The 25,334-nt window shown below is 38.1% G+C and overlaps 3 protein-coding genes and 1 long non-coding RNA gene across 16 annotated transcripts; 2 read left to right on the forward strand and 2 right to left on the reverse strand.

Moving 5' to 3' along the window:
- The first annotated feature begins 41 nt into the window (after positions 1 to 41).
- LOC140011199 (uncharacterized) lies at positions 42 to 5,318 on the forward strand. 3 transcript variants are annotated; one of them, XM_072059873.1, is made up of 11 exons: positions 42 to 538; positions 869 to 1,047; positions 1,130 to 1,352; positions 1,437 to 1,578; positions 1,651 to 1,851; positions 2,059 to 2,190; positions 2,345 to 2,473; positions 2,700 to 3,103; positions 3,305 to 3,521; positions 3,823 to 4,013; positions 4,676 to 5,318. In XM_072059873.1, exons 1-11 carry the CDS (start codon positions 174 to 176, stop codon positions 4,851 to 4,853), a joined length of 2,361 nt encoding a protein of 786 aa, XP_071915974.1. In that variant the 5' UTR covers positions 42 to 173; the 3' UTR covers positions 4,854 to 5,318. The 3 variants fall into 3 exon arrangements, with proteins under 3 accessions (XP_071915974.1, XP_071915975.1, XP_071915976.1); XM_072059874.1 differs by having other exon boundaries at positions 3,823 to 3,967; XM_072059875.1 differs by lacking the exon at positions 3,823 to 4,013.
- A 1,337-nt stretch (positions 5,319 to 6,655) lies between these two features.
- LOC113702293 (uncharacterized) lies at positions 6,656 to 11,005 on the reverse strand. Its single transcript, XM_072058755.1, has one exon. It carries the CDS (start codon positions 9,878 to 9,880, stop codon positions 7,043 to 7,045), a length of 2,838 nt encoding a protein of 945 aa, XP_071914856.1. The 5' UTR covers positions 9,881 to 11,005; the 3' UTR covers positions 6,656 to 7,042.
- A 6,248-nt stretch (positions 11,006 to 17,253) lies between these two features.
- LOC113700339 (uncharacterized) lies at positions 17,254 to 20,878 on the reverse strand. 2 transcript variants are annotated; one of them, XM_027220762.2, is made up of 7 exons: positions 20,375 to 20,878; positions 19,672 to 19,911; positions 19,304 to 19,387; positions 18,299 to 18,428; positions 18,145 to 18,217; positions 17,664 to 18,042; positions 17,254 to 17,583 (listed from the first exon to the last, which is right to left on the reverse strand). In XM_027220762.2, the coding sequence occupies exons 1-7, from the start codon at positions 20,653 to 20,655 to the stop codon at positions 17,523 to 17,525; spliced, it is 1,248 nt and encodes a 415-aa protein (XP_027076563.2). In that variant the 5' UTR covers positions 20,656 to 20,878; the 3' UTR covers positions 17,254 to 17,522. The 2 variants fall into 2 exon arrangements, with proteins under 2 accessions (XP_027076563.2, XP_027076561.2); XM_027220760.2 differs by having other exon boundaries at positions 17,254 to 18,042; positions 20,375 to 20,877.
- Positions 20,879 to 21,559: 681 nt separating this feature from the next.
- LOC140010865 (uncharacterized) lies at positions 21,560 to 25,285 on the forward strand. 10 transcript variants are annotated; one of them, XR_011818017.1, is made up of 5 exons: positions 21,560 to 22,398; positions 22,474 to 22,587; positions 22,664 to 23,978; positions 24,102 to 24,536; positions 25,042 to 25,285. It is a non-coding gene; the product is annotated as an uncharacterized lncRNA (long non-coding RNA). The 10 variants fall into 10 exon arrangements; XR_011818022.1 differs by having other exon boundaries at positions 24,102 to 24,472; XR_011818016.1 differs by lacking the exon at positions 25,042 to 25,285 and having other exon boundaries at positions 24,102 to 24,155; positions 24,241 to 24,449.
- Positions 25,286 to 25,334: the final 49 nt, after the last annotated feature.

The following is a 25,334-nucleotide window of genomic DNA, read 5'->3' on the forward strand; positions in this document are numbered from 1 at the left end:
TCCCAAATTACTAACAAAGGACAAAGCATGAACGGGATATCTAACGCTCGATGCACGACTTAAATGTGACGCTTTTCCTGACTAAGTCGTGAGGCTATGTCTGCGAGTTCAAGTCCGAGTGTTCGACTAGAACCCTGAACCCTGTCAGAAAAGTCCCGCTGCAGCACCGTGCCATGCGACACCTCCTGGTCACCCTCCGCCGGCGCTACTGCTACCATCCTAAACCCCTCATCCAACGTGCACACTACAAACCCCAGAACCCTCAGCCACCACCTGCCCCACCTTCACCACCAAAACCTCCCAAAAAACCAGCAAAATTTAGCCTCCATGGGGAGTCATGGGAGGACCCGTATAGCTGGATGTCGCAGTTGAATGATAAGGTAGCCATGCGCCACATGGACGTCTACATGGAGCAAGAAGAGAAGTATATTGAGGCCGTCATGTCCGATACTGAACGCCTCCAGTCCAAACTCCAGTCTGAAATGGCCTCTCGCTTTTCATTTGACCTCTCCACTCCTCCCCTCCGCTGGGGACCCTGGTAAAATTTCAACTTTTTCCTTAATTTTTTCTATTTCCAGAATTTCAAGAAAAGAATGTTCATAGTGGTTTTGATTTTCTTCCCCCAATTTGGTTTAGCAATTAAGAAAACTGAGAGAATTTAGCAGGCTTTAGGTCCTGATGCATGTTTCTTGCAAATTCGTTCATATGATGGTTTTTTCCTCAAAGCGAAATCCCACGAGAGAAGAGGGGGGGGGGGCTGGGAAGAAAGTTGATTCAAATAGTGGAGTCTTTTAGGTGTGACTTAGGATTATAGTCTAAAGATTTTTCCATTTACATTATGGATTGGAGGGAATTTTGGTTAATGCAGGTTGTACTACAGACGAGCAGAAGAAGGGAAGCAGTATCCAGTGTTATGTCGAAGATTAGCTAGCTTAAATGAAGAGTTTATTTCTCATAAATCTCCATCAGCCGGCTTTGATTTCACCTCTGGGCAGAGAATTGAGCAGAAGTTGCTTGATTATAACCAGGAAGCTGAAAGATTCGGGGGTTTGTTTTTTTGCCTGCTTGCTTTTGATATTATTCGATTGTTTTGTTCAGCCTGTCTTTGACTCTGATGATATGTTAATAGGTTATGCTTATGAGGAATTGTCAGAAGTTTCACCTGACCATCGCTATCTGGCATACACTATGTATGACAAGGACAATGACTACTTTAAATTATCTGTGAGGGACTTGAATTTTGGTACACTTTGTAGCAAGCCTCAGGCTGATCGAGTTTCAAATATAGCTTGGGCCAAAAATGGACAAGCATTGCTATATGTTGTAACCAATCATGATAAGAGGCCTTACAGGTTGGTAATTCATATGTGTGTGTGCGTGCGTGTGTATGTTGGATGTGTAGCATGAAGTCACCTTTGTTTTGGATTTCTTGACAGGCTATACTGTAGCATGGTTGGATCGGATGAAGATGACATTCTGCTTTTAGAGGATCCTCAAGAAAATGTTTATGTAAATATAAGACATACCAAGGATTTTCAGTTTGTGACTGTGAATACATTCTCAACCACATCTTCAAAGGTATTGTCTTATATGCTCGGTTATCATTTATTTCCTGCTCAACCAGTTTCTGTATCTGTGACCGATTTTTAGATCTTTCTAATAAATGCAGCTGATCCCTTATCTGGCATGACTCTAGTTTGGGAGTGTGAGACACGAGTCCACTGCATAGTTGAGCACCATCAAGGTTTTCTTTACCTCTTTACTGATGCTGCCAAAGAGGGCCAGCCTGTTGATAACCACTATCTCCTGCGTAGTCCTGTTGATCCTTCACCAAGTCTCAGAAAATGGGAGGTTGAAATGTCTTATGTCATAAACATGCTTTTGTTATGCATCTATAGACACTTTTTGAAGCATTGTCTTCTTTTTTACTTTATGATGTTGCTCTGCTATATCGAGTACTACTTTCTTTTTGAGCGGTTCTAAAATTATCTTTGAATTCCTACTCGTCCTTATCTTCATAAATCAAGGCCATTTTTTTTTATGTTTGATCTGATGCAGAATGTCTTTGCTGATGACGATGAGTTGATTGTTGAAGATGTTGACTTTAGTAACTCACATTTGGCACTAATTGTAAGAGAAAATAGGGTGTTTAAGCTCTGTTCAGTTTCTCTTCCTCTGCCTAGTGGCAAGGTAATATACTAGTTAAGGTTGAAATTTGACAAATTGACCATGTTGTGGAAAAACTCTTTCACCCATGCTTTGAGTTTCTTGGTATCATGTGTAGATTCTACTTGTTTGTCATGAATAAGCATGCTTTCTTATCAATTCATTGTTCATGTGACAGGGATCTTTTCATCTCAAAGAGCTTTATCCACAATTTTTGCCACTTCCAAGTAATGTTACTCAAATATCGCCTGGACCAAATTATGATTACCTTTCGTCAACCATGCGCTTTACGATATCCTCACCCGTGGTATGTGGTCATTTGTTAATTAGTGGTAATGCTGGTTTTCATTTGAAAACAAGTCATGTACCTGGCAATAAATGGGTCACTGGCACTGATTTATTGCTGTTAATCTCCAAACAATAGGAGGGAAGAGTTCTATGCCTAAAAGTGCCAAGTCAATCAAATCAACTTTGTACCGCTGCTTTTCTCTATACTGAATATTGATAACTTGGTTTGGAATTTCTTCTTGTAGATGCCCGATGCTGTAGTTGATTATGATTTGTCAAATGGGAAATGGAATATTGTTCAACAGCAGAATTTGCTGCATGAAAGAACACGTGTTTTGTATGGGTCAGCATCATCTGGTAGCAGGGGTGAGAAGTCACCTTTGTCCAGGGTAGATGAAGTCAATATTGCAAATGATAATCCATGGAATGACCTTGTTGAATATTATGGTTGTGATCAGTACAGTGTTCCATCTGATGGAGTTGTTGTTCCTTTAACCATAGTGTATTCACGTCATAGAAGGAAAGAGGATCAGAGTCCTGGCCTGCTCCATGGCCATGGAGCTTATGGAGAGATACTTGATAAAAGATGGCGCAATGAGTTAAAAAGCCTTCTTGATCGTGGTTGGGTGATTGCATATGCTGATGTTAGGTGTGTGCATCAAATCATTTGAAAGTTTATATCCATTTTTAACTTGTGTTTACATGCAGTTAGGTAATTTTGGCTGTCTATTCTTAAAAATATCCTTGTAAAATTACAAATATTTGGGGTGTAAGGATTGGAATTCAATTCTGTTTCCTAATTAGCCATAAATCCCTAGTTTGATTCTCTGTTTATTGCCTTTATGTCCAGAGGTGGCGGTGGCTTTGGTAAAAAATGGCATCATGATGGCCAGCGCTCAAACAAGATAAATTCCATTCGCGATTATATCTGCTGTGCGAAATTTCTGGTTGACAACAAGATTGTGCAAGAAAATAAGCTTTCTGGTTGGGGATATAGTGCTGGAGGATTGTTGGTTGCTGCTGCAATTAATTCTTGTCCTGATTTATTTCGTGCTGCAGTTTTGAAGGTGATCCTAGAGCTCTTAATGCCTTTATTACTTCCTTGTCCTTTCCTTTTAGTTGATGCCTTGAGTTGTCTTTTGACTATGTTCTACCAAGAGGCGCCTTAAGTGATTTTCAAATTAGACCAATTTTCTGTCAAATATGCTGTGCACTTCTTCTTTAAAGAACTAATCATTTTGCTAAAAAGATTCAGCACATCCTTCTCTTTATTTAGCTGTTCTGCTTTCTCCACAATGAATTAGAAAGCGTAAAGAGGTGCTTATTCTCCTTTCTGAAGAAATTTGTCCTCTTGTCTTTCTTGATTAGGTTCCATTTTTGGATCCAACCAATACCCTTCTCTATCCCATTTTACCACTTACACCCGTTGATTATGAAGAATTTGGGTACCCGGGAGATGTTGAAGATTTTCAGGCTATGCGTGCTTATTCTCCTTATGATAACATACAGAAAGGTGTTCACTACCCATCTGTTTTAGTGACCTCTTCATTCAATACCCGGTAACTCCAACTCCTGTCGTTTTCTGGCTATCTGTATAACTATTATTCTCACATTGGGATAACGAGTCCAGTGTGTTGAAAACTTCATGCTAAAAAACTGCCGATCTGGGGGACTGAAAACATTTTGAAATAATATATAAGTAAAAGCAGTTCATGAGAGGTTAACCGTTTGCTAAGTGTCCATCCCAATTAAACATGCCAGTTTCCATATTTTTTCTCTGGTTATATTAGTAGGAAATCACAGCTTTGTGACTTTGGTAAGGGTGCTGTTACATGTGGATAGAATTGTCTTCAAGGATATTTATTGAGTATTGAATTGTCGACTATAGCGGGGAAATTATCCAAAGCCAGTACATTTTTATTGCATGAGTTCTACAAGTTTTGATAGCATGGTCATGGTAATGTTAAGAAATCAGATGAACAGAAAAATAAATAGTTTTGAGTCTAGTTATATCAGATGGAGTATTTTGGTGACTAAGTTGAGTTAATTATTCTGAAATGGACACATTGAACAATTGGCACTCGTGATAGGCTGCACCACGGCAGCTTGGACATGGGGTAATTTTGTGTCCTGCTAACAAATTGCCTAGGACGGAAGTTCTTCATCTTTTGGTGTCATGGTTATAGACGTGATAAAAAAAAAAAATTTTCCCCCTTTCCAGGTTTGGAGTTTGGGAAGCAGCAAAATGGGTTGCACTGGTGCGTGAAAACTCTATTTATGATCCCAAACGCCCAATACTGCTCAACTTGACAACGGATATAGTCGAGGAAAATAGATACTTGCATTGCAAGGAGTCTGCTTTAGAGACTGCTTTTCTTATCAAAATGATGGATCTTTAGGGATGCTTCTTTAACACAGCACCTCTGTTCCTTGACCTGTGCAATCAGAAGCAAGGTCGAGTCAATGGGGGCATGCATAGCAAGTGGATGCATGCAAACCGTCGGGGTATTCTATTATTATGACGACTACATTCGAACACACAAAGTTCAGGCTGTGTCCAATCTGTGCTCTTCGTTCCAGGTGGTCGTTAGCCTTTCTGATGCTGCCGAGATCCAGTCGAGCTTCTTGGTTCATATGAACGATGAATTAGTTTAACATCAGTTGCTGGCTGCTTTGCTTTTCTGTTTGGCATAGCTGGTTCTTGACCGCTATTGATATGTTGATGACCCGGGCGGGTAAATCGGTAAATCTAAGAAATCTTGAGCCTGGTTGCTACTTTTTCCATTGGTAGAAATCTTCTACCATGCAAAGTTACTTTTTGGGTTTGCTAATCCGATAAAGGCTTCGCAGACTTTTTGTCAAAATGTTGCTCCTTGAGCACTGAGCACGGCACTACTTTATTGTGCTAAAACTTGATCCGAGAAAGGCTTTTTGGAATTGCTCCTCCAGCACTTTATCGGGCTACCTACCTTTTGCAGAAGCTTAGCGAACATGGGTCTGATATACGATCAAGATTCCGTATTGCGCCGAATAAATTTCTCCAAAAAAAAAAAAAACAAAAGATTTTAAAAGCTGTGTCTTCTTCAACACCAACTTTGTGGGGATGGCATAATCTACAAAATCTCGAAGTCGGAAAAAGTTTTCAACCCAAAAGGATGAGCAATGAGCGATTACACACACGCACAGATGTGTGTATATTTATCTGCATTAGTTGAGCGTTCATGGCAAACAAAACCCCATGGGTGTGGCCCAACAACAATAATTGCTAGTACTAAAACCGAAGGAAAAGAGCAAATGTCCAATCGCCTTAAATTATCAGTTCCCCTGAGTTTTTATTCTCTAATTCTTCCATGTCTTGGGACTTATTCCTCCGAAGACGCGGGAACAATGAATCGCAGCATCCATGCATAGTTTGTTTACTTTGTGCCCAACGTTATTCTGCAACATGTTGTCAGACTAATGACCGAGCTACGGATAGAGTTAAAAAGCGTGCAGTTGATGGGGCACAAGGCCCTTTTCTTTTCTTTTTTTTTTCAATCTTTCTTCTCGTATCCTTTTCACTCTTAACTATTAAGCACACAAGATTCGAATATTAAGTCTCATAGTAAAATTTGATAAAGGTCTTTAGAGTCCTCTGTCGACCAGTGGATGGGCACAAGATTTTTAAATTAGCGTGAATAGATTATCTTGAATTAATATAAAAAATTCATGTGTCCTTGTTCCTTGGACACAGCAGAAACTACTACTCCTCATTTTTCAAGGAATAAAATTTGATGAAGCTTTTTGCCCGCAAGTCCGGGAAAATAAAGTGTCATTTTACCGAAAGTGATAGAAGCTCATTAAGAACGAAAACAAGATTGAATCAGGACAAAAGCTAAGACCAGGGAAGCTAATCTAAGTCCTGTTGAGGATGAGTTTGACATTAGCAACCGATCAAATTTATGAGATGATAAGCTTGGATAACCACCATCGTAAACTTAAATGGTTCGTAAACAACTTCTTGTCCTGTTTTGACGAATTCCACCGTTGAAATTGGACTGGATATATTACAACACATTGGACCGAAGTATGGCTGGTTTTATTGTAACAATCCTCCATACGTAAAATAAAAATAATAAGTAAACCAAAAGGAACGAAGTGTGCCGCTTCTTCATCTTAGCTACTGAAAAAAGCTAAGAAACTAGTACATCCGAACAGGACATTGAAGAGCCAAACAAGCAAAAATATAATCTCAATAACATACAATAGAGAACAATTTGGTCACGAGCCAAATGTCAGTTGGTATATCTGCTTTAGGTCATAACTACTACCTCAGATGATACAAATTTCTAATGCTAACTCTACAAGAAACTCAACGAGGTAAAATATGACAGTTTTAACCAAGAAAAACCACGAATGAACAAATATACCCAGATTGCAGCATAATGGCGCAAAGGGGGGAAAAAATCCAGCAAAATCTCTCAGTTCTCTTCCTCGCTCTTGCATCTGGATATTTGCAGTCTCAGAGATTTAGCCCAGTTTAGGCAATCACATCTCTTAGATCTCGCCCACCCCCAAGGCAAGGTCAGCAAAAGCTCATTTCTAGCATTCAGCCTTGTGCTTCTGCATCTTCCATCACAGTTGGAAGGCCACCTTCTTTAATAAATGTGGGGTTGAGAAACTTAGCCACAAAAGCCCACAACTTGTAAACATCATCAAAATTAGTTAGAAAGCCAAGAGAGGCAGTGACAACTTCAACCCTGATGAACCCGCTTCTAACATCATGCCTGCCATTCTCCATTGGCTTGCAGAGTGTGGTATCTTCCAGGTTGAAAGCACCACGTTGCTGCTTTGGGCTATCTAATATCCGAATATGACTAAGAATACCCACACCAAGAGAGATGCCATGTGACTCTGCGAGCTTCTGTACAACTTCAGGACTGATTAAGCCCCTGTTCCGATCTTTTACATTAAATGCAACAGCTGCACCTCTTTCATATTTGATTTTTGGCCCATAAATGTGGACAAGGGGAAGATTATCCTCCCCATTTGGACCAGGTACTCTTAGTTGGAGCAATGATGTTACCAACCAATTGATGAGAAACCGTAGTCTAAGGGTGGTCTTATTGAGTCCCAACATATTTATGTGATCAAGATGCCGGCATATTATCTCAGGTTCTCTTCTATCGGACTCTTGGCCATCACCATACTCCCCATCGCTAACGTACTCCTCATCATCCAGGCTTGTGGCAGATAGCTCTCCTGCCTCCGTAGTATGGCTGAGACGTGATTTATGGGCGTCTTCCATGCTAAAGGATACTCTTCTTCCCCTGCTTCCAGGCTGCTCAATCTCCTCGATGCCAAAAAATCTGCCGCCAGCGTATCTGTTTCCTTCTCTCCTTTCAAGTAATCTGAATTCACCTTCTGTCTCCCTCCTTATAGCACTCTCTTTTGGCTCGGGACACAGTGCAGCAGCTGAACCATTCTCAAGGATTCGTGACTGAGAAAGAGAATCTGAGTTTCTAAGATTAGATCCCTTGACAGCAGAATTTAACATCCGAACTGCTTCCAAGGTTTCAGGTTCTTCTTCAATTTCCTGAATATGGCGATTACCAGGAGCTTTTCTGCTTTCTCTAAGATTAACATTTCTTTCGTTTGACTGCTCTTCACCAGAATTCTCCTGTACATGGTCAAATTCCTGAGACACAGATCGAACAGCAGCATCAAATGACAGCATGTGGTCCTCAGTGTGCCCTGGGGTTGCCTCTTGATCATACATGGGGCTGTTCAGTGTCTTTGCCAGTTTTGGTGACAGCCTCTTATTATTCTTCCAGCCAGCAAACCAAAATGGTGGTGCTGGAGAGGCCACCTTTTGTTTGTTCAATTGACCAGCACTATCTGAACCCAAAGGACTCTGACCCAGATCAATCCAGAGGGAATTATCAGAGGATTCATCTTCACTAAAAACTGGACTTTTCATTACCTCCCCAATGGAAATACTCTCAGTTTCTTCAAATATGGTGCTCGCGCCATCCCTGTCAGAACTGTTATCATGTTCCATCTCAGTCTCAAATACATCCCTTACCTGGGCAGAAGTGAATGCACCCGAAAAAGCAGGCAACTGAGATCCTGGACGAGTTTCAGTTTTAGTTTCACCATTCTCACCAACTTCATCATCCTCAATCAATCCAGGAAAACCATCAATTGAATCACTCAGATATAGAGGGAAAATGGGAGTAATTTTCACTATGCCAGACCCAGCATGGCCTGACTGATTCTGTAGGCTTCCCATCACAGATTTCTTGATCAGGAGGCATCCAAATCCAGTTGGGTCGTACCCAAATACCCGGTAAAAGGATGTTATGATGAAATCAGGCCGAAATAGAGATAGTCCAAGAGAATCCATGTCTTTTGGACCCAAAGCTCCAGCATCGAGTAAGACATGCCAGTTGTTCTGCTGAGCCAGTGCCATCCACTGGTAAGAGTACTTTGCGCCAGTAACTCGAGACTGGACAGGGAAGACAAAAAGACCAACTGCTGAATCTTTCTTCCTCCTCTTTTTATTAGAAATTTGCTTTCTTAGATCAGTTGAGCAGAGTTTAAGGGTTGGCCATTTAAACCAAGCACTATGAACTTTAGCACCTTTCTCTCTGGCACTTTGAGCCATCCAATTCACTGACTGACTTTCATGATCAAACATCGTCAACAACCTTTTGTTTGTATGAAAAGGATAGGACTCAGCTAGCAGTTTAAAAGCTGACCCTCGGCTAACAGTAAAAACAAGACCATATTCATGCTCAGGAATGTTCAAATAATCCATTATTCTGGCCTTTATATCATATTCAACAGTACCCTTTTCAGCACCACCATACAAAGCATGATTGCTCAGATTAGCAGTAATCTCAGACAGGCTAAATGTAGATGACTCCCAATAATGCACAGTTTGAAGGAATGAAAATAACCCAAATCCACAGTAATCAAGACACACTTTAGGAATAGAGCCAGAAAGGTGAGAGTACTCATCTGACCTCAGCTCATCAATCCTCCCTGACGACTGGTACTTGGGATACATGGTGACAAACTTTGAATATGTTTCCTCAAGGTCTGGAATGGTGTCCTCCGCTTCAAAGATACGCTCGGCAGCAAGAGCAGTGGCTCTCAGAAATTCTTTCTGAGCATGTAGCCTTGCAAGGGACCGCGATCGGCCCAAGCCCTCGTCTTGATTTGCCATCGACTCTGAGTCCATATCCTGAGATTTAACAAGAGACCCATCCTCGGAAGCTTCCTCAAGAGCCTCCCTAAGCTTGTGCTCTTGCAATTTCCTCAAAATTGATGGATTTCTCTTAATTTCCTCCGTTGAGTGACTAGACCCCTCTTTTCTTCTGCTCTTCTTATCCAAAATCAGAGCAGCACAGTGAGATATTGGCTTCCATAGTGAAAGATGCATCAAAGCTTCTTCTTTTTTTTTTTTCCCTCTCTGAAGGTTAGGAGAAAACCAGAAAACAGTAATCAAATAAATGAGTCACCAGAATAAAAGGGTATGTTTAGCCCATCAACCAGCAAACTCCAAAGAAAAAGGCTCAAGTTCAAACCTAATTTCAAGAAAAAGCAAAAGTCATCAAGCTAAAAAGCTTCCAGGAATCAAAACCTTTGCTTTCCGAAATCAAATTCCCTGTCTTAAGGAGGGAAAGAAGCTGAGCATTGGCTTTAGCAAATAATTCAAACGAGAAGACCAGACTTTGCAGAAAAGAATTGAGGAAAATGAGAAAAGTATCAGATCAAGAAACCCTAGATTTGACCTCCGCCGAAAATCGTTCAGACAATACAATTGGAAACAAAGATATACAAGGAAAGAGGATAAGTGATACCCACAGAATTTAAGGTTTAATCAGTGAATCCAGTGAAGATAGTAGACTATTTTAAAAGTACTGACTTTCCAAGAATGGCTAGAAAAGACGAGAAAAGGAAAGAAAATTGAACAACCAGAGTAAAAATTCAAGACCGAAGATTCAAAGATTCAGTCTTTATGAAAAAACCCACATCTAAAAATAGTCAAACAATTAAAATCAAACTAAAACTAGCCATGGAGTAGAGGAAAACCAAAGAAGCCCAGAGCCTTAAATCCAGATCCCACAAGAAATGGTAAAGAAAAGACACCAGAAAAGACACTGCTAGTGAATATTGCAGAAAACTACTAGTACTGCTAATATTGCACCGGCACAGCAGAACTAGACAATTTAAGAAGATAATACCATCCCCCCTTAAAGCTCAAGGTTGCTTGAACCCCCTGAAAGCAGCTCCAAGCTATCTCGCTCGCTCTCTCTCTCTCCCCCCTTAGCTTTCTCTCTCTTTATTTCTTTCCCGGAAGCCAATTACTAAGAGCAGACCTTTCTCCCAGCAAATGCACATTTACTTCCTCTGTGATTTGTGAATCAAAAAACATACCCCTATTGATTACCTCCCCCCACTGTGCACTTATCTCTCTTTGTCATTGACCCTATCTGGCTTTAGACTTGGGCATCCCAAAGTGCATAATTTGCATTATGCACAATAAAACACTCGCCTTTCCTCGTTTATTTGTAAAGCTGGGACAATTCACATTTTGACTTTCAATGCACCACCAAGTGCTCCTCTGTTACTGCCAGACAATAATATTTTTGTTTTACTAATTAATTGAAATTTTTAATCAACTGGAAGCAATAAACAAGTTTTCTGTGCTTGGTGGGACCTAGTATGACCCCTCTTCTCTAACGCACAGTTTTAGCTGAAAGTCAAACGCCAATCAGCTGGCTTTTTGCTTAGCTTGTAAAAGCTGTTTTATGCAGTTTTCTCCAAGGTCCGTCCAACCGATTGTACTATAATACTACTCTTTCTTTCCGTTTTGTTGCAAATTCCATTGAGAATAAATTTAATAGGAAAATAAGACATAGATAAATTAAATCAAAATTGCCTGTACTGTTTGTTTTTCCTTTGTTATAACGGGGGGATGGGGGAAGTAAATTAAGTCAAAATCATTTGGATTAAGTTAAAATTTTACAATCTCGAGTTCCTTCTTTTTTTTGTTTCTATATGATGTTACATGTAACTCATAATTGTGAGATACATACAACACATCACAATTTTGATCAAAGTAGATTATAAAGTCTTAGCAACGTCATGTTCCATTAGTTATCTTACCCCAATTTTTTTTTTTTTTAAAAAAAGAAACCCATGTATTAAGCCTTTTTTTAAAAAAAATTTTGGGTCTCCATTGGGACCATCCAATAAAGCATTTGCCTCAAGTTGACTTCTAGTGATTACCAAAAATATATATATATATATAAAATTTTGTATAATTGTAATTCATATAACGCTGATAATATATGCACTGTCAGTGTATGAAAGATTAATCCTATATAATAAATATATATATATTGTTTTCTCATTAACAATTCAGGTGATCTGTTAAGACATAGACAATAAATTTTCAAGAGTATCCGGAAAGCAATACCTGTAGAATTTTTTTATAGCTTTGAGAAATTGGAAGGTTTAATAAATACTAATAAACAATGGGGCTTGGGAAAAAAAGAATCGAAGGTTTAACTAAACCATGTCAACTGGACTGCTTTATTTGCACAATGCACATATCTCGCCAAGAAAACAAGAGGCTCCTGGACCACCCGAACCGGGGGAAAAAAAGAAAAAACAGTTAAAAAGAAAAAAAAAAAGGGGAAGCAATAATTGATTCAATGCAATAAATGCATGCATTGTTGGATACAGAACACTTGTATGTAAGTAGTAGTAGTATTCATAACTTTATATGGCCCCTTTTTCTTTCTCATTGCCTTTTTTTCCGAAATCATTACCGGTTTACCGATTTATCAAAATCCTTTTATGTGTGCATATGCTTATCAAGTGCAGCACTGGGTAAGGCAGGTGGGGTGACAATTCATCATGGCTCGGTTTTAGAAGGGGCGGTACTGTATCACTAAAACTTTGCCAATTCCATCTTAGAAATTCAGGATAAACTCCACGTTGCACTGTCGGACTTAATTCACTCTTTTTTTTTTTTTTGCTTTACGCTCTAAATTTTAATTTTAACCACTTTGCATCATGAACTTTCAATTTTAAACACTCCACACTCTCAAATTTAAGTTGATACCACATTTCATTAACTTGAATTTGTAAGAAATGTAAAGTAAACGTTTTAAGAGATCTCATTTGTAGTTAAACAAATTACCTTATTCGGATTCGTTTTCCTTAAAAACATAAAGATTTGATCCATTTTATATTCATCTTTGTCACTAAAAAGCAAGATCTTATCTTTTTTTGTACATAAAAAAAAATGACTGCATATGGATCATTTTGTGATTTCAGGCTAAAAAGTGATTAGAAATTTAGGTTGATACCAAATTTTGTTAACTTGAATTCGTAAGAGATCTAAAGTTAATATTTTAAAAAATCAAAGACAAAAAATTCATTTCAATAAAATATGAGGGAGGTTTTTGAATGATTTTAAAAGAAATATAACCCCAAAAAAAACCCTAATTATTCTTTCCTGTTTAAGTTTCGGTTCAGGATAATGACAATTTGGTTAGCGAGGAACTGCAATGCAACAATCAGCTCGTACCGTCGATTGGCTCTAACCCTAGGAGTCCCATCACCAAATCCCCATATTAGACATTAGACTAGGTCAATTATCGGAAGGAAGGATAATGGAAACACAGTTGAGAATATGACCAAACTGGTCCCACACAGCCACCAAGCACAATTTTATGATCATTAGCGGCCTTTCTTATTTCTTTTCTTTTTTTTCTTCAAATTTTTCCTTTTTCGTTGAGGGATCATATTAATTTATAGTACTATTAGCAAAGAAAAGTAACCACCTTAATCCTTTGTTGAAACACTCGTTTATTACTTGATTGTATTTAACGCACTAGCTACTTGTCCTCTTAGTTGCAAGCATAAAGATCATTTTTCTACTGCTCCGTTCTAACACATCCTTTGGATTCCTTGCCCTGATATCAGTTGGTGGTGAATTGGTGGACTATGGCACAAAACCCCAAAAATTGTTGGCAGGAGGAAGTAAGAGAAAGGGCTAATTGACTGCAATTGTTTACTTTTGATTGTTAATAGACCTTCTGTTATTGACTTTAATTAAAGGTTGGGAATGCAATCTTTCTACATACCCTCTTTTCCTTCTTGTCCTTTTTTCCCTCCATTGTAGCTTGTATTGCCAGGAAAATACTCACTACTACCAGTGCTTTACTTGATTATCTTATTTGTTCTTGAATATCATCCAAATTTATTTAGACCTGGTCACAATTTAAAATCTGTGTTTTTTGAATGCAAGTTAAGGGATTCGATCGCTTGACTTGCACGTACGGAACTCTCTAATGGCCAATTATTTTAAAGATATTTTTTTGTGGCCCATTGGCCACATCAATTAGGATATGCATTTATTTTGTAGTAGTAGACTAGCAGTAGTTGAAGCTGTTTATGAAGACTGCTGATCAGCTATTTCATACTATATATATATATATATAGTTATACATATCTTCTAAGTAGTGATAATTTCTAAAATTCAATTGAATCTGCAAAATCAATTACTAAAAGTGAAGGACAGTAGGTCAAACTCAACGACCTTTAGTCAGCACCAATTACTAGACCAGGTAGGTATAAACTTTGGACCCAATACCAAAATAATAATAATAATAATAAATAACAGCCATATTTAATGCTGCGGCCTCAAAACTTTTTCCCATGTTGTCCTTATTATGGGCTCTTGGCCTCATCGATGCATGTGACGGTGAATATACATCTATTTTTTTTAACCTAACAAGAAATCATGAATTATCTTCGTAAGTTGAGTTCCCAAGTCAACCAACTTGGCCTTGTTTAAAAAGAGCAGTGAACTGTCCAGCGGTAGCGCCTCTCACCGGTGACCCTTGAGGTCCCAAGTTCGAGTCACCGCTCCGCTGGATTCCTCCGCGCACTTAACGTGTTCGGGCCGGATTAGGGCGCCGGGCCTGGGGCTCAGGGGATTAGTCGGGCCCCGTAAGGATTGACTCGGACACTCCTGTGTCGACCAAAAAAAATAAATAAATAAATAAATAAAAAGAGTAGTGAACTGTGAAACTCTAAAAAGCCAAGTTGTTATTTTTCTTTTCTTTTCCTTTTTGTTTAAAAAAAAATTTACTTGAAGTAAAAAATGAATAAGTTCTTTTCCGGTACTGCATCATGCATTAAAATATATTTTTATCGTATGCATCCTTTGAAGATGCAGACGCTCTACTGAATGAAGAGATGACCATTTTGTTTCCACAAGAAGTTCCACGGCCGTAGCTTCCAATTCCAACATCTCGAATGGAATCTGTCTTGTCTTGACAAATCATATGTAGTAGTATTAATTTTGGGTGGAATTTTGCGGGTTTGAAGATGCATGCAAATGCAATCTCTTTCGTGGCAATAGCATCCTATGACGGTTGGAAAGCAACGCATTCACCCAGAAAGCAAAGATCATGAAAAGGCCAAACCCATCGTTTTTCATATGGAGAAATGAGAGATGATAAAAAGCTACCCCGTACATAAACTAGATAGCATATAACGTCCATTCAATACTGGCCATTATCGATCTGATTTCTTCATCATTTGTACTATTTGGCTGGAGATAGATTAATCTCTGCAAGTATGAACTTGATCAAACATTAAACATCATCATCGTGCCGGCCGCCATTCCCTAATTAATTTGCTCACCACAGTTAACTTTCTCCTAGTGGAGGTACATAATTATCTCGCTTTTTTTTTTGTGTTTTTGTTTTGGGGTTCTCTTTAAAAGGTTTAGTTTTATTTCAACATACCCATACAGGTGGAAGAGCATAATAAAATAAATGATGGAAGAGCTTCCACATCTTAAACAATAACAGTAGTAGTATTTCAGGAAGCCTAGGCTTACACATTAAGTAGATATATGACTCTTCTCGTCTCGAAGAATAAAAGTGCAACAGATCTGAGCTATTTAAACATAAATATTTCTAATTTTTTTGTGTAACTTTTATTGGTAACAAAATTGTAGCTTTGCAAGAGAAAAGAGGAACTCAAATGCGCTCAGCTATTTCCAGTTACTCATTTTAATCTGAAATTGATTGATTGCATGTCCGAGTTGTTTGTCTGCTGGAATGATATTATTCAAAGTTAATGGGCTTTTACTTTTCCCTTGGGAGGTGAACCCATAATGTCCCTTTTTACTTCTGGAAAAAAAAAAAAAAAAAGCTCATCGAAATGCTTTTCTTGATTGAAATACCCCGCCCCCAATGTTCGGTCTGCCCCAGGAAATACGCTAACGAAAATAATATGATGGTTCTTCACAACTCAATAAAAACAATAACGAAACAAATAAATCAAACAAAGAAACACAAAATTTTACGTGAGTTGGTCGCACTGATCTATATTCACCAATGAAAGGATAACGGATTTACTATCTAACAAAAAGAGAGTACAAAACCTAGAAAATAATTCCAAGGTCCGAAAGGTACCTAAAAGTAAAAATACAAAAGAGTCTAAATAACATAAATTACTTAACGGCCCAAAGGTTTATAATAACTTACTCTTTTTGGTTTGATGCCTAACCAAAATCTTTTGTAGACGGGGACGTGAGCCCCTTAAAATGCTAGTATCGTTAATTTTTTCATGCTCGTTCTAAGTTCAAAGTACCATTTGTACAAATAAGAATCCCCCTCGTTACGTGATTTCTTTTTCATATAGATAGATATAGGATCTATGGGGCAATTACTTAGAAATATATTTTGTGCTACAGCCCTTCCTATCTTATAGAAAAGGATCCCTGATCCTGAACCGATCTTATCTGGGATCGCAAATACCAAGTTTGTCTATAAAAGACATATCAAATTGTATTAGTGTCTGTAATTGATTTCTTATGTGTAATACTAATTGATAAGGCCTCATTGGTAAGTGCTACAAGATCTAGTGCATGTGCATATAGTACTTTGGCTGGTGTCCTTAACACCCTTAAACTCACTTAATTCCACTATATTTGTAACAACCACAAAGAGAGATTTTTTTTTTTTTGTAAACTTTGGATGTAGAATACAAGGACAAACTCAACATCCAACAATCAACCAAGGCTATATTTTTCCATAAGAGGTTAGTCAAATTTTTCTCCCTTTGCCTCTGGTTATTTCGTGAGATTTTAACTTTATTTGTTAGTCAATCGTCTTATGGAAAAAAGAATTTCAGGTAAAGAAATAGACAGGAAAAAAAGGGCCGTGAGATGTACTGAGTTTGGAGTCTCTGAAATCAGAATGGATGATGTTGTTCAAAGCACCAAGTCGTATGACTTTACTTTTATAAAGTAAGTTAGCATTAGTAACTAGTAGTGTTTTGCGGATAGTGGTCTCTTTTTGGAAGCATGCCTTTTGCTTTGGTGTCTCTTTATAGCTTTACATTACTTTTCCTAAATTCTGTCATTTTAACTTCAATTCATAATGTTTGCTCCTACAGATCTTGATAAAGAGTCAATTCAAATATTTGGTTTTTTCATTTTTTTTCTTCTTTACTCATGTCGTTGTTTCCTCTGGTGCAGGCAGAGGAGATGCTTCATTGAACTTTGAAGCCCAACAACGGTTCTGGCTTGCCGATCCTTTATCAAATTTTCGTTTTTCACTTTAGCAACTCAGTAGATTAATATGTCCACAGGAAAGACATATTTAACTTGGCTTGGGCTGCTCCCCATTATGGGCTGCATGAAATCAGAAACGGGCAAGACAGAATGGAGAACCCATAAACTAAATAGCAATGCCAAAGGATAGCGGTCAAGGGAAATAGAGAAAGAAAATGACTTTCTGATCAAACATTTTACAGGCTTTCCTGAAATTGGAATTTAATGCCTTAGCTACACTGATGCTGGACAACGTTTTAGCAAAAAGAATCAACACCTTCATTTTTTTTTTTTTTTTTTTTTTGGGGCTAGGACTTCGTACAATTAACAAGCACCAAAAGTAGCGGTTGGCCGCATACGTTTTCGACTAGTGCCAACGCATGACATCACCTAGACTTCAGCACGCCTCTGTCTAAGTCTCCCAGCAATGCTGTCAGGGGATGGTTCTGAGACGCGTCTCTTGTTGGAGTTTGATCGTGTTATGGGTGCAACATCTGGAGGAGTAGCGGAATTAGTATGATTTAGAGAAGCTTCAGCTTTAAAATCAGGAATACCATCTTTTGCCCCTGCTGACCTCTGCTCCTCATACTGATTGCCCTGATTACGCCTCTGTCTTAGTCTTCCAGCAATACTGTCTGTGACTGCTACTGGTGTGACATCTGGAGCGGTCGAATTTGAATGGTTTACGGTCGCTTCAGCTTTAGACGGAGGTGAATTTTTATTGTTCAATTTCTGCTTTATGTCCGCCGTTCCATTTTTTTTGCCTGTTGACATTGCTTCCTCATGCTCTTTGACTGCTTTTCGCCTCTGCCTCAGTCGTCCAGCAATACTGTCAGGTAGCTCATTGGTGTGGCCATGGTTTTTATTGTTTAATGAGTCTGTGCTCTCCTCTTGTTTACCATCATCAAGGCAATCGTCAGTCATCTTGCCTTCAGATTGAGGACATTCCAATCCTTGAAGTTTTACATTTGACAAGTAAGATATCTTATCAATCAATATTTCTTCCACATCAGAAAATGGTAGTGATCTCTTCACAGAAGTTAGAAGCTTGGTACCTGAATTGGTCGCTAAATTGCGCCGTGTTTGTACGAGGTAATGTGCGACAGACTTGAAACCTAAACTTGAAATCTGGAAACAGTTCAAGACAAACCAAGTTCAGGTACCATTGAAGAAGAAGATGATGATGAGAAGGATGATAAACAAGCACACCTTCCTATAAAGGCTGCCAGTAGGAGGCCACCCTTTTGATTGACGGCATAAACTACAGTTACAAATAGCACGACATACTGGGCAAATCCAGTTTGGGTTCTGGTTTGCTTCAAGCACATGTTCCCCATATCTGTCCAAAAAATGCATCAGCACATAAAAATTAAGGTTACAGATGATCGAAACAAACTGAAGTCCTGATCTTTGAGCAGTTGCCGACAATACTAAGATTTATAAGGAAAAAAAAAATGAAAAACAACTTTCCAGTACTGGTTGGATTTCCCCAGCATCCAGAAAGAAAAGAACAGACCAGAGTTGACTATTGAATGTAAAGTTTGGATTGTATACATTCTAAGCAACAGCCTGTTTTTATACTTCCTTTAATTGTTTCTTAAAGCACAAAGTTACTGATAATGCTAAATCAATAAATCCCAAATAATTTGAATAATGCTCACGTTCCTTGCCGCAATTGATTGATGTAGCAAAAACTAATGAGTTAGAGGACTAATTAATGTACACCATTTTGAGCTTTTTAAAACCCTTTTCAAATGGTTTGAACAAGTTGTGCATACAAAACCAGTCAAAAACCATTTCCACATCGAATGAACCGGTATGAGGTTTGGATGACAAAATAATTGAATTAGAATATCTGAGAGAATTGTCCAACGCAAGGGATTACACTGAGATTAAAGTTTCTTGCAAAAAAACACAAAAGGGTATTGAGAACTAAATGACTGAAAATATAACACTTGAGAGAGCACAATGAACCGTGATCTTTTGCCAGCAAGAAGTCTATACAAGAAACTTTGAATGCATTAAATGGCAAAATAAAAAAAAAATTAAATGGCAATACGGTTCAAGTTCTTAATGGCATAAATGTGATAACAAAATCCTCAACCATTGTGCCAAATGTATGGTTAAGTCCAGCACTCAATAAGCAAACGCTGTCAAACATGGAGTTGTATTATATTTTGATCCGAGAAGGAGATAGTTATGTTATGTTAGTACCTCATATACAGACAATCTCCACAGAATTGTCCCTGCACCTTGTTGCAGTTGCTGCAGTGAGTGCGATGACCAAGAGTTTTCTGCCTGCAAAACAGTGGGAATAACCAGAATATGCAGATACACTCTAGCTATAATTTTAATCCAAAAACAGCAAGTGACAGCACGATAACCCAAAGGAATTAGCAACAGACTCAAATGTAGACAATTAAATGGAATTTGGTATATAAAAAAGTCCTCAAAGCTCGACTTACAAATTTGGAAGCACAAGATAAGTGCTTTCCGGTTTATGACCCAAATCAGCAGGAAAGAGAGAGGATATGCTACAAAGTAAAACACAAAGCCATCATTTAAGAAAAATAATTCCTCACCTACACTGGTGGCAGGTCTTTCCATTCACTGGATCATAAATACGCTTTCCGTCTTTTCCAAATCCATCCACAAAAAGAGTCCAGCTCATCTCAGTGCTGCCCAACAACTTCTCATGTTCTTCAGTATAAACTTCTGGTCTCGAACCCTCCTCTCTCAGCAAATCAAGCCCATTTTCAAAGGGTTTATCTTCGTTTGTCAAATGCACTTCAGAATAACTAACTGGTGTCCCATTCCGCAGCCTAAATACCAGAAATAGGGCAGGATATGAGCACTGTTATCATTTAGTAAGCAGCATTATAACGGCCCAATTCTAGCCAAGTCTCAAAATTCTCGACCTTTCTGACATAAAAACAGACACGGAAACTCCCATTAACATATCTTGAATTCGAATGCTAGAAGCCAGAAGAAGAAGAAAAAATTAAAAAGATCGTCTTGTCAGAATCGATAAGTTTTCTGTGAAGAAAAATTTGATTAAAGAATCCCTCTTTTGATCAATATCAAATAAATGCATGAAAGCCCAATTTTTATTCTACAGAATAACAGTCACAGATGCTTAGCAGAGTAGGCTTGAGAAATACAGCAACCAACAGCACGAATCTTCTGCTGTAAATGATACTATAAAATCTAGAAAACCTCAATATAGAGGTGCCTTTCTATATCCCAAAAAAAAAGGAAGGATCGGATGAGGGAAAAGAATTATACCTTGAGGAGCGGCGAATGGGCCCAGGAGGAGGCAAAGGGGAGAAATGCCGAAGGTTTCTGCGAGTGCAGGATGGGTTGGGGTTGGGGGGAGCAGGCTTGAGAGACTTGAGTTTGAGAGAAAGATCAAAAATCCCAAGTTTTTGCATTCTTTCAAGGTTTTGTTTGATTCGTTCTTCCCTAGATTGCTCATACTCAGATAATAGCATCTTCTTGGCTTGGCCATCATCTTTCATGTCTTGAGAGTTGAGTTTTGCAGGGGTGTGTGAGATTGGAGGAACCATTGCTGTCTACTCTACTAAGGATGAGATTTCACTATTCATCCGTCTTTGTCCGTACGCTGTCTCAGGAGTCTTTTGAGCATTGAGGAAGAAGTCTCCAACGGTCAATTGTGGCTTTGTTGGGGAGGACAGCCCCCATGCGGCATGCAGGGACTTGATTTGCAGCGGATGCTTAGGGATTCAGGGCGTTGGAGGGAGGGAAATTTCGAGTGACAAATGAAAGAACTTGCTAATGGTAATTCGGCGCCCCATCCCATCCCTGGTCCCACCCAGTCAACCATTATGATCCTAGTGGAAAAAAATATACTAATGGTAGTTGTTTAATTTCATAAACGAAAAATGAAATACTCCGGAATGTTTTCAAATCGCCTTCTCTTTTTTTGCTTTTCTTTTTGTTGTTTTCTCATTATAATTTTTAATTCATTTCTCAATCACTATTTTATGATATGAACCTTTTTTAAACCCCAAAAAAAAAAGATGCTGTAATAATATCTTTTAGAAAAACTCTCAAAAACTTCAATCTGGAAAAAATAAAAATAAAAACTGCCAATCTAAGGCTTTGTTTGGATTGCAATTTTTAGGATTTTTTATAGAAAAATTGTTGAAGTGATTGGATATACGTAAAGTAAAAAATGATTGAAAAATGTGTTAATAGAAAACGCAACCTTTTTTCTTTGAAAAATTGCTTCCAAACATAGCCTAAGTATTCCTTGTCTTCCCCTTTCAAAAAACGACTTATCAACATAAGTAGATAACATGCGAAGAGCTATGGTGACCTGGAGGTTTTTCGTCGTCCTCTCACGTGCCGCGCATGTGGATTGAGAGCATTACGTTGTTCGCGCATTGCGCGACGGCTTCCGCTTTGTTCTTGTTTTTCTCCCCTGACAGTAACCCATGTGCCTTCTGCTGCATTGCCTGCCGCATTGATGGACTTGTTTCTCTATCTGGCGGTATCCCATGCCCCTTCTTCCCATTAACTTCTCTCTCTCCTTCTTTTGCACAATGTTGCTCTGTTTCTTATCCTCTAGCCCTGGTACAAGAGCCTGTCAAGATATCCGTTTCTCTTCTTACCACGCAAGGAGCATCGATCGTCGGTCTCTCGCGTTCTCTGGGTTGCAGGGGTCCAACCGTTTGGTTCTCTTCCTCCTCCTCTTTTTTTTTTTTTTTTCTAATTTCTAACCCTAAGAGTATCGTATCTTATCTCCCGCCGCTCTTCCTCCTGCTCTCCCTTCTTTCCCCTTTGCTCTCCCTTGCCCTATCCGTATACCTCCATTACTCCCTTTCCTCCTTCCCTTTACTCTACAACATCATTCCCATTTGCAGAGACGGCGCCGCCCCTCCTCTCCTCTGCCTTTTCTTTTTTTATTTTATTTTAATTTCTGGACCTAATTTCTGCTTAGTCTCCATGATTTTCATTAGCAATAGGTTAATTTCAGCTTTCTTCTGCCAACTCCATTCAGTTGAACCCGTTTTGTTTTTAAAGCTTGGTGATTTTCATCTTTTCCTTTGATTTTGCTTTTCTCGTTGGCTTGTGAAGGCTACCAAATTTCTCATTTTCTCTTAAATGTGGTCTCAAACAAGCTTTTCCATTCCAAACGTGGGCGGCTCCGCAGAACCCTAATCCACAGTAAGCTCTTAAACCTTCGGCCGCCGCAGCTTTCTTCTTCCTCTTTTTCTTCCCCGTGCTGCGCTGTTTTGGTACATTTGGTTCTTGCAAGGAAACAAATAAAGCACATGTGCCATGAGGTAAGAACCAAGAATATTTCAATTTTTTTTTGAATTAGAGTAAATTGATTTTTTTATTTGATTAATCCTGTCCAGGTTTGAAATGGATAGGGTTTGCTGAGATTCATGGGTGTTATGTAATCAGTTGAGCCCGTTAGGATTTGTTGCAAGAGATCGTCTTGGAGAGTCAAGTGCTTGTTTATTTTGATGGTATATTGTGGATTGTAGCTTGAGATAATACTGTACAAATAGTTCTTTAATTCAACTATTTCTCGATGCTATGCAGATTCGATGTTCGGATGCTATTCATTGACTTTTCGAAGGGTTTCCTGAGGTACATGTTTTCCGTTTTTGCATTTCCTGGTCGCAATATGGCGACAATGGTGTTGGGCACTTGGTCTAATTTACTGGTTTTTAATAGCTTGGCCTGTTGCATTTGGTGGTTTGATGTTTTTTTTGTTGGTTTCCTCTTCTTTCTCATTTTTTGCATCAAATGAAATGCATATTTCAAATTTTGAGATCTTGGTTTACTCGTTGTGTGAGGAAATAATTAGGTTGAATGATTAGTTGCATTATCAATGAAATAATTTGGAATTGTATGTGGATAAGTATCAGTTGAGTTGAAGGTTAGTAATTATGTGACCAATAATATTTCCAGTTCAATGTTCCACTAATCTACCGCTTTCAGTAGTTTTCTTCCTCAAACTTCCTCTATCTTTTCTCCCATTCCTACCTCTCTCATTCTCCTACTTCTGCTTTCTCTCCTCCCCCTCTCGTTGTATCAAAAGATTTTGCTATGTTTCTATCTGTCTCATTTTCTTCCCCTCTTAGATTTGAGTTCTGTTTTGTTAGATTTGCTTTTGATGATTATAAAGGTTTCCTTCTCTTGTGCCTTTTAGATGGTTACATGAATTTTGATTATTGTTTGTATTGTTGTTATCACATCATTCTGGGATGCTTAGCTTCCCTTTTTTTTATCTTTTTATTTTATATTTTTTCTTTTTAGTCCATGATTTTTCTTTTTCCTCTCAAATTTTCAACCAAGCATATATGGCCAAAGAAAGCAAAACTGGAGAAGTTGTTGCTTTAAAGAAGATACGCATGGACAATGAAAAAGAAGGGTTGTTGTTATTCTACCCAATTTCTTATTTTCTTAGCTTATGACATTTTAATTTCCTTAGCGGATAAATGGTTATGCCTGCTCTTTTTAGAACACTCATAATTTTTTCTTGTAGTTTCCTGTAACTGCCATGCATGAAATAAAAATTCTAAGGAAGTTGTAGCATGAAAATGTCATTAAACTGAAAGAGATTGTGGCCTTTCCTGGTACTCATCCTTCTTTTTCAGATCATGAGGTTGATAAGCAAGTGAATCAAGGTAACTAGACGTGCAGAAATTTTCAAGTTTGTGGTTCCTGTTTCTGTAAGAATTCAATGCCCCTGAACTCCCAAATACTGAGATCGAAAATGGTATTTTGTTTTTGAAATGCAGAAGGTAATAGATACAATGGCAGTATTTACATGATTTTTGGGTATATGGACCACAGCTTGACGGGACTTGCTGATTGTCCTGGATTGAGATTTACAATTCAACATATCAATGTATGTGACCTTGGACAAGGAGGATTTACTCATTATAATGAGCATCCATCACTTTTTTTTTGTCAACAAAGCATCCATCACTCAACTTGTTCTAATAATATGTATTTGTTGTGTTATATGAAGTAGCTGCTTACTGGTCTTCACTACTATCATCTCAATAACGTGCAGATATCAAAGGTTAACTTTTTTATTCTTTTCTAAACATATTATCTAGGATTTTAGGTGTGCATATGATACTATGTTCTGGTTTTTGGTTTGGCAGGCTCCAGTATGCTCATAGATATAAGGGAAACCTGAAGCTAGCAGATTTTGGACTACCATAATCATTCTCCAATAACCACAGACCATGGATGGTGATTTTCCCTTATAGCTGACCCATGTCTTTGATATTATAACTTAATTTTCAATCAAGAAAATTTACTCTTCTATGTATTGAGCAGACCTTCAGAGTTGCTTCTTGGAGCTACGAAATATGATTCGGCAGTAGACATGTGGTTAGTTGGCTGTATTTCTGCTGAACTTTTGCATGAAAAACAAATCTTACCTAGAAAAAATGAGGTTAGGCATATACCTTGAGTTGTTGTACTCTTTTTTCAGCCTTTTTTTTCATTATTTTTTAAGAAAAAATCTGTCTTATCTTAATTTTTGAATTATCTTATCTTATTTATCTATCAAGGAATTTTGAAAGAGTTAAGTAGATGGTTTTTCGTCTTTTTCTTACAATTGCTTTTCATGAAATGAACTTGGATGATTGTCATGATTATTTATTAGATTGGTTCAGTTTGTATGCACTAGAAGAAAGGATATGGAGCATTGTTGGCTTTTAGAGCATCCCAAGTTCATATACTTAATAATCTGCCCATGATGAAAGCTTTTTATTTCATTTAACTTTTTTAGCACATCAAAATCTTGCTAAATGATTACAGACTCTGAATGATTACACTTATTCTTCTTGAATGATTTTGAATGCTTTTGACTGAATAAATAGTGTGTACAGACTAGGAATTCATTGGTTATTTATGCTTATGCATTTTATGATTATGTTTCTGATTTTTTGCTGCAGAATGCTGAACTGAGTGTTCATGTGGCTAAACAGTAAAGAGGAAGGAATCTGCTGTCCTGTGTTAGGCATTCATGTCGTTTGATTATGAGTGCAGTTTCATTGGATGTTTTTTAGTTAATGTGTATTATGTAGTTATAGTTGTTAGAGGACTCAAGCACAGAAATTCTGTAATAGCGTTGTTGCCATTTCAGTTTGTATATACCTTACTCTTTTTATATGTATTTATGGATCATGATGTTATGTACTTTTTTTGTATTCCATGCAGTTAGTGACTTTCTCTGAACATATTTTGT

The sequence above is a fragment of the Coffea arabica genome, chromosome 7e, assembly GCF_036785885.1.
Source record: "Coffea arabica cultivar ET-39 chromosome 7e, Coffea Arabica ET-39 HiFi, whole genome shotgun sequence".
Taxonomy (NCBI): Eukaryota; Viridiplantae; Streptophyta; class Magnoliopsida; order Gentianales; family Rubiaceae; genus Coffea; species Coffea arabica.

Bases quoted from the DNA above. Each gene is read 5' to 3' on its own strand.
- LOC113700339 (XM_027220760.2), bottom strand. From the start codon at position 20,655: ATGGTTCCTCCAATCTCACACACCCCTGCAAAACTCAACTCTCAAGAC. The intron at 19,912-20,374 runs GTATAATTCTTT...TCTGGTATTTAG, and splicing joins CCCATTCGCCGCTCCTCAAG to GCTGCGGAATGGGACACCAG. The intron at 18,218-18,298 runs GTGTGCTTGTTT...AACTGTTTCCAG, and splicing joins CTGGCAGCCTTTATAGGAAG to ATTTCAAGTTTAGGTTTCAA.
- LOC140011199 (XM_072059873.1), top strand. From the start codon at position 174: ATGCGACACCTCCTGGTCACCCTCCGCCGGCGCTACTGCTACCATCCT. The intron at 539-868 runs GTAAAATTTCAA...TGGTTAATGCAG, and splicing joins CCCCTCCGCTGGGGACCCTG to GTTGTACTACAGACGAGCAG. The intron at 3,522-3,822 runs GTGATCCTAGAG...TTTCTTGATTAG, and splicing joins TTCGTGCTGCAGTTTTGAAG to GTTCCATTTTTGGATCCAAC.
- LOC113702293 (XM_072058755.1), bottom strand. From the start codon at position 9,880: ATGCATCTTTCACTATGGAAGCCAATATCTCACTGTGCTGCTCTGATT.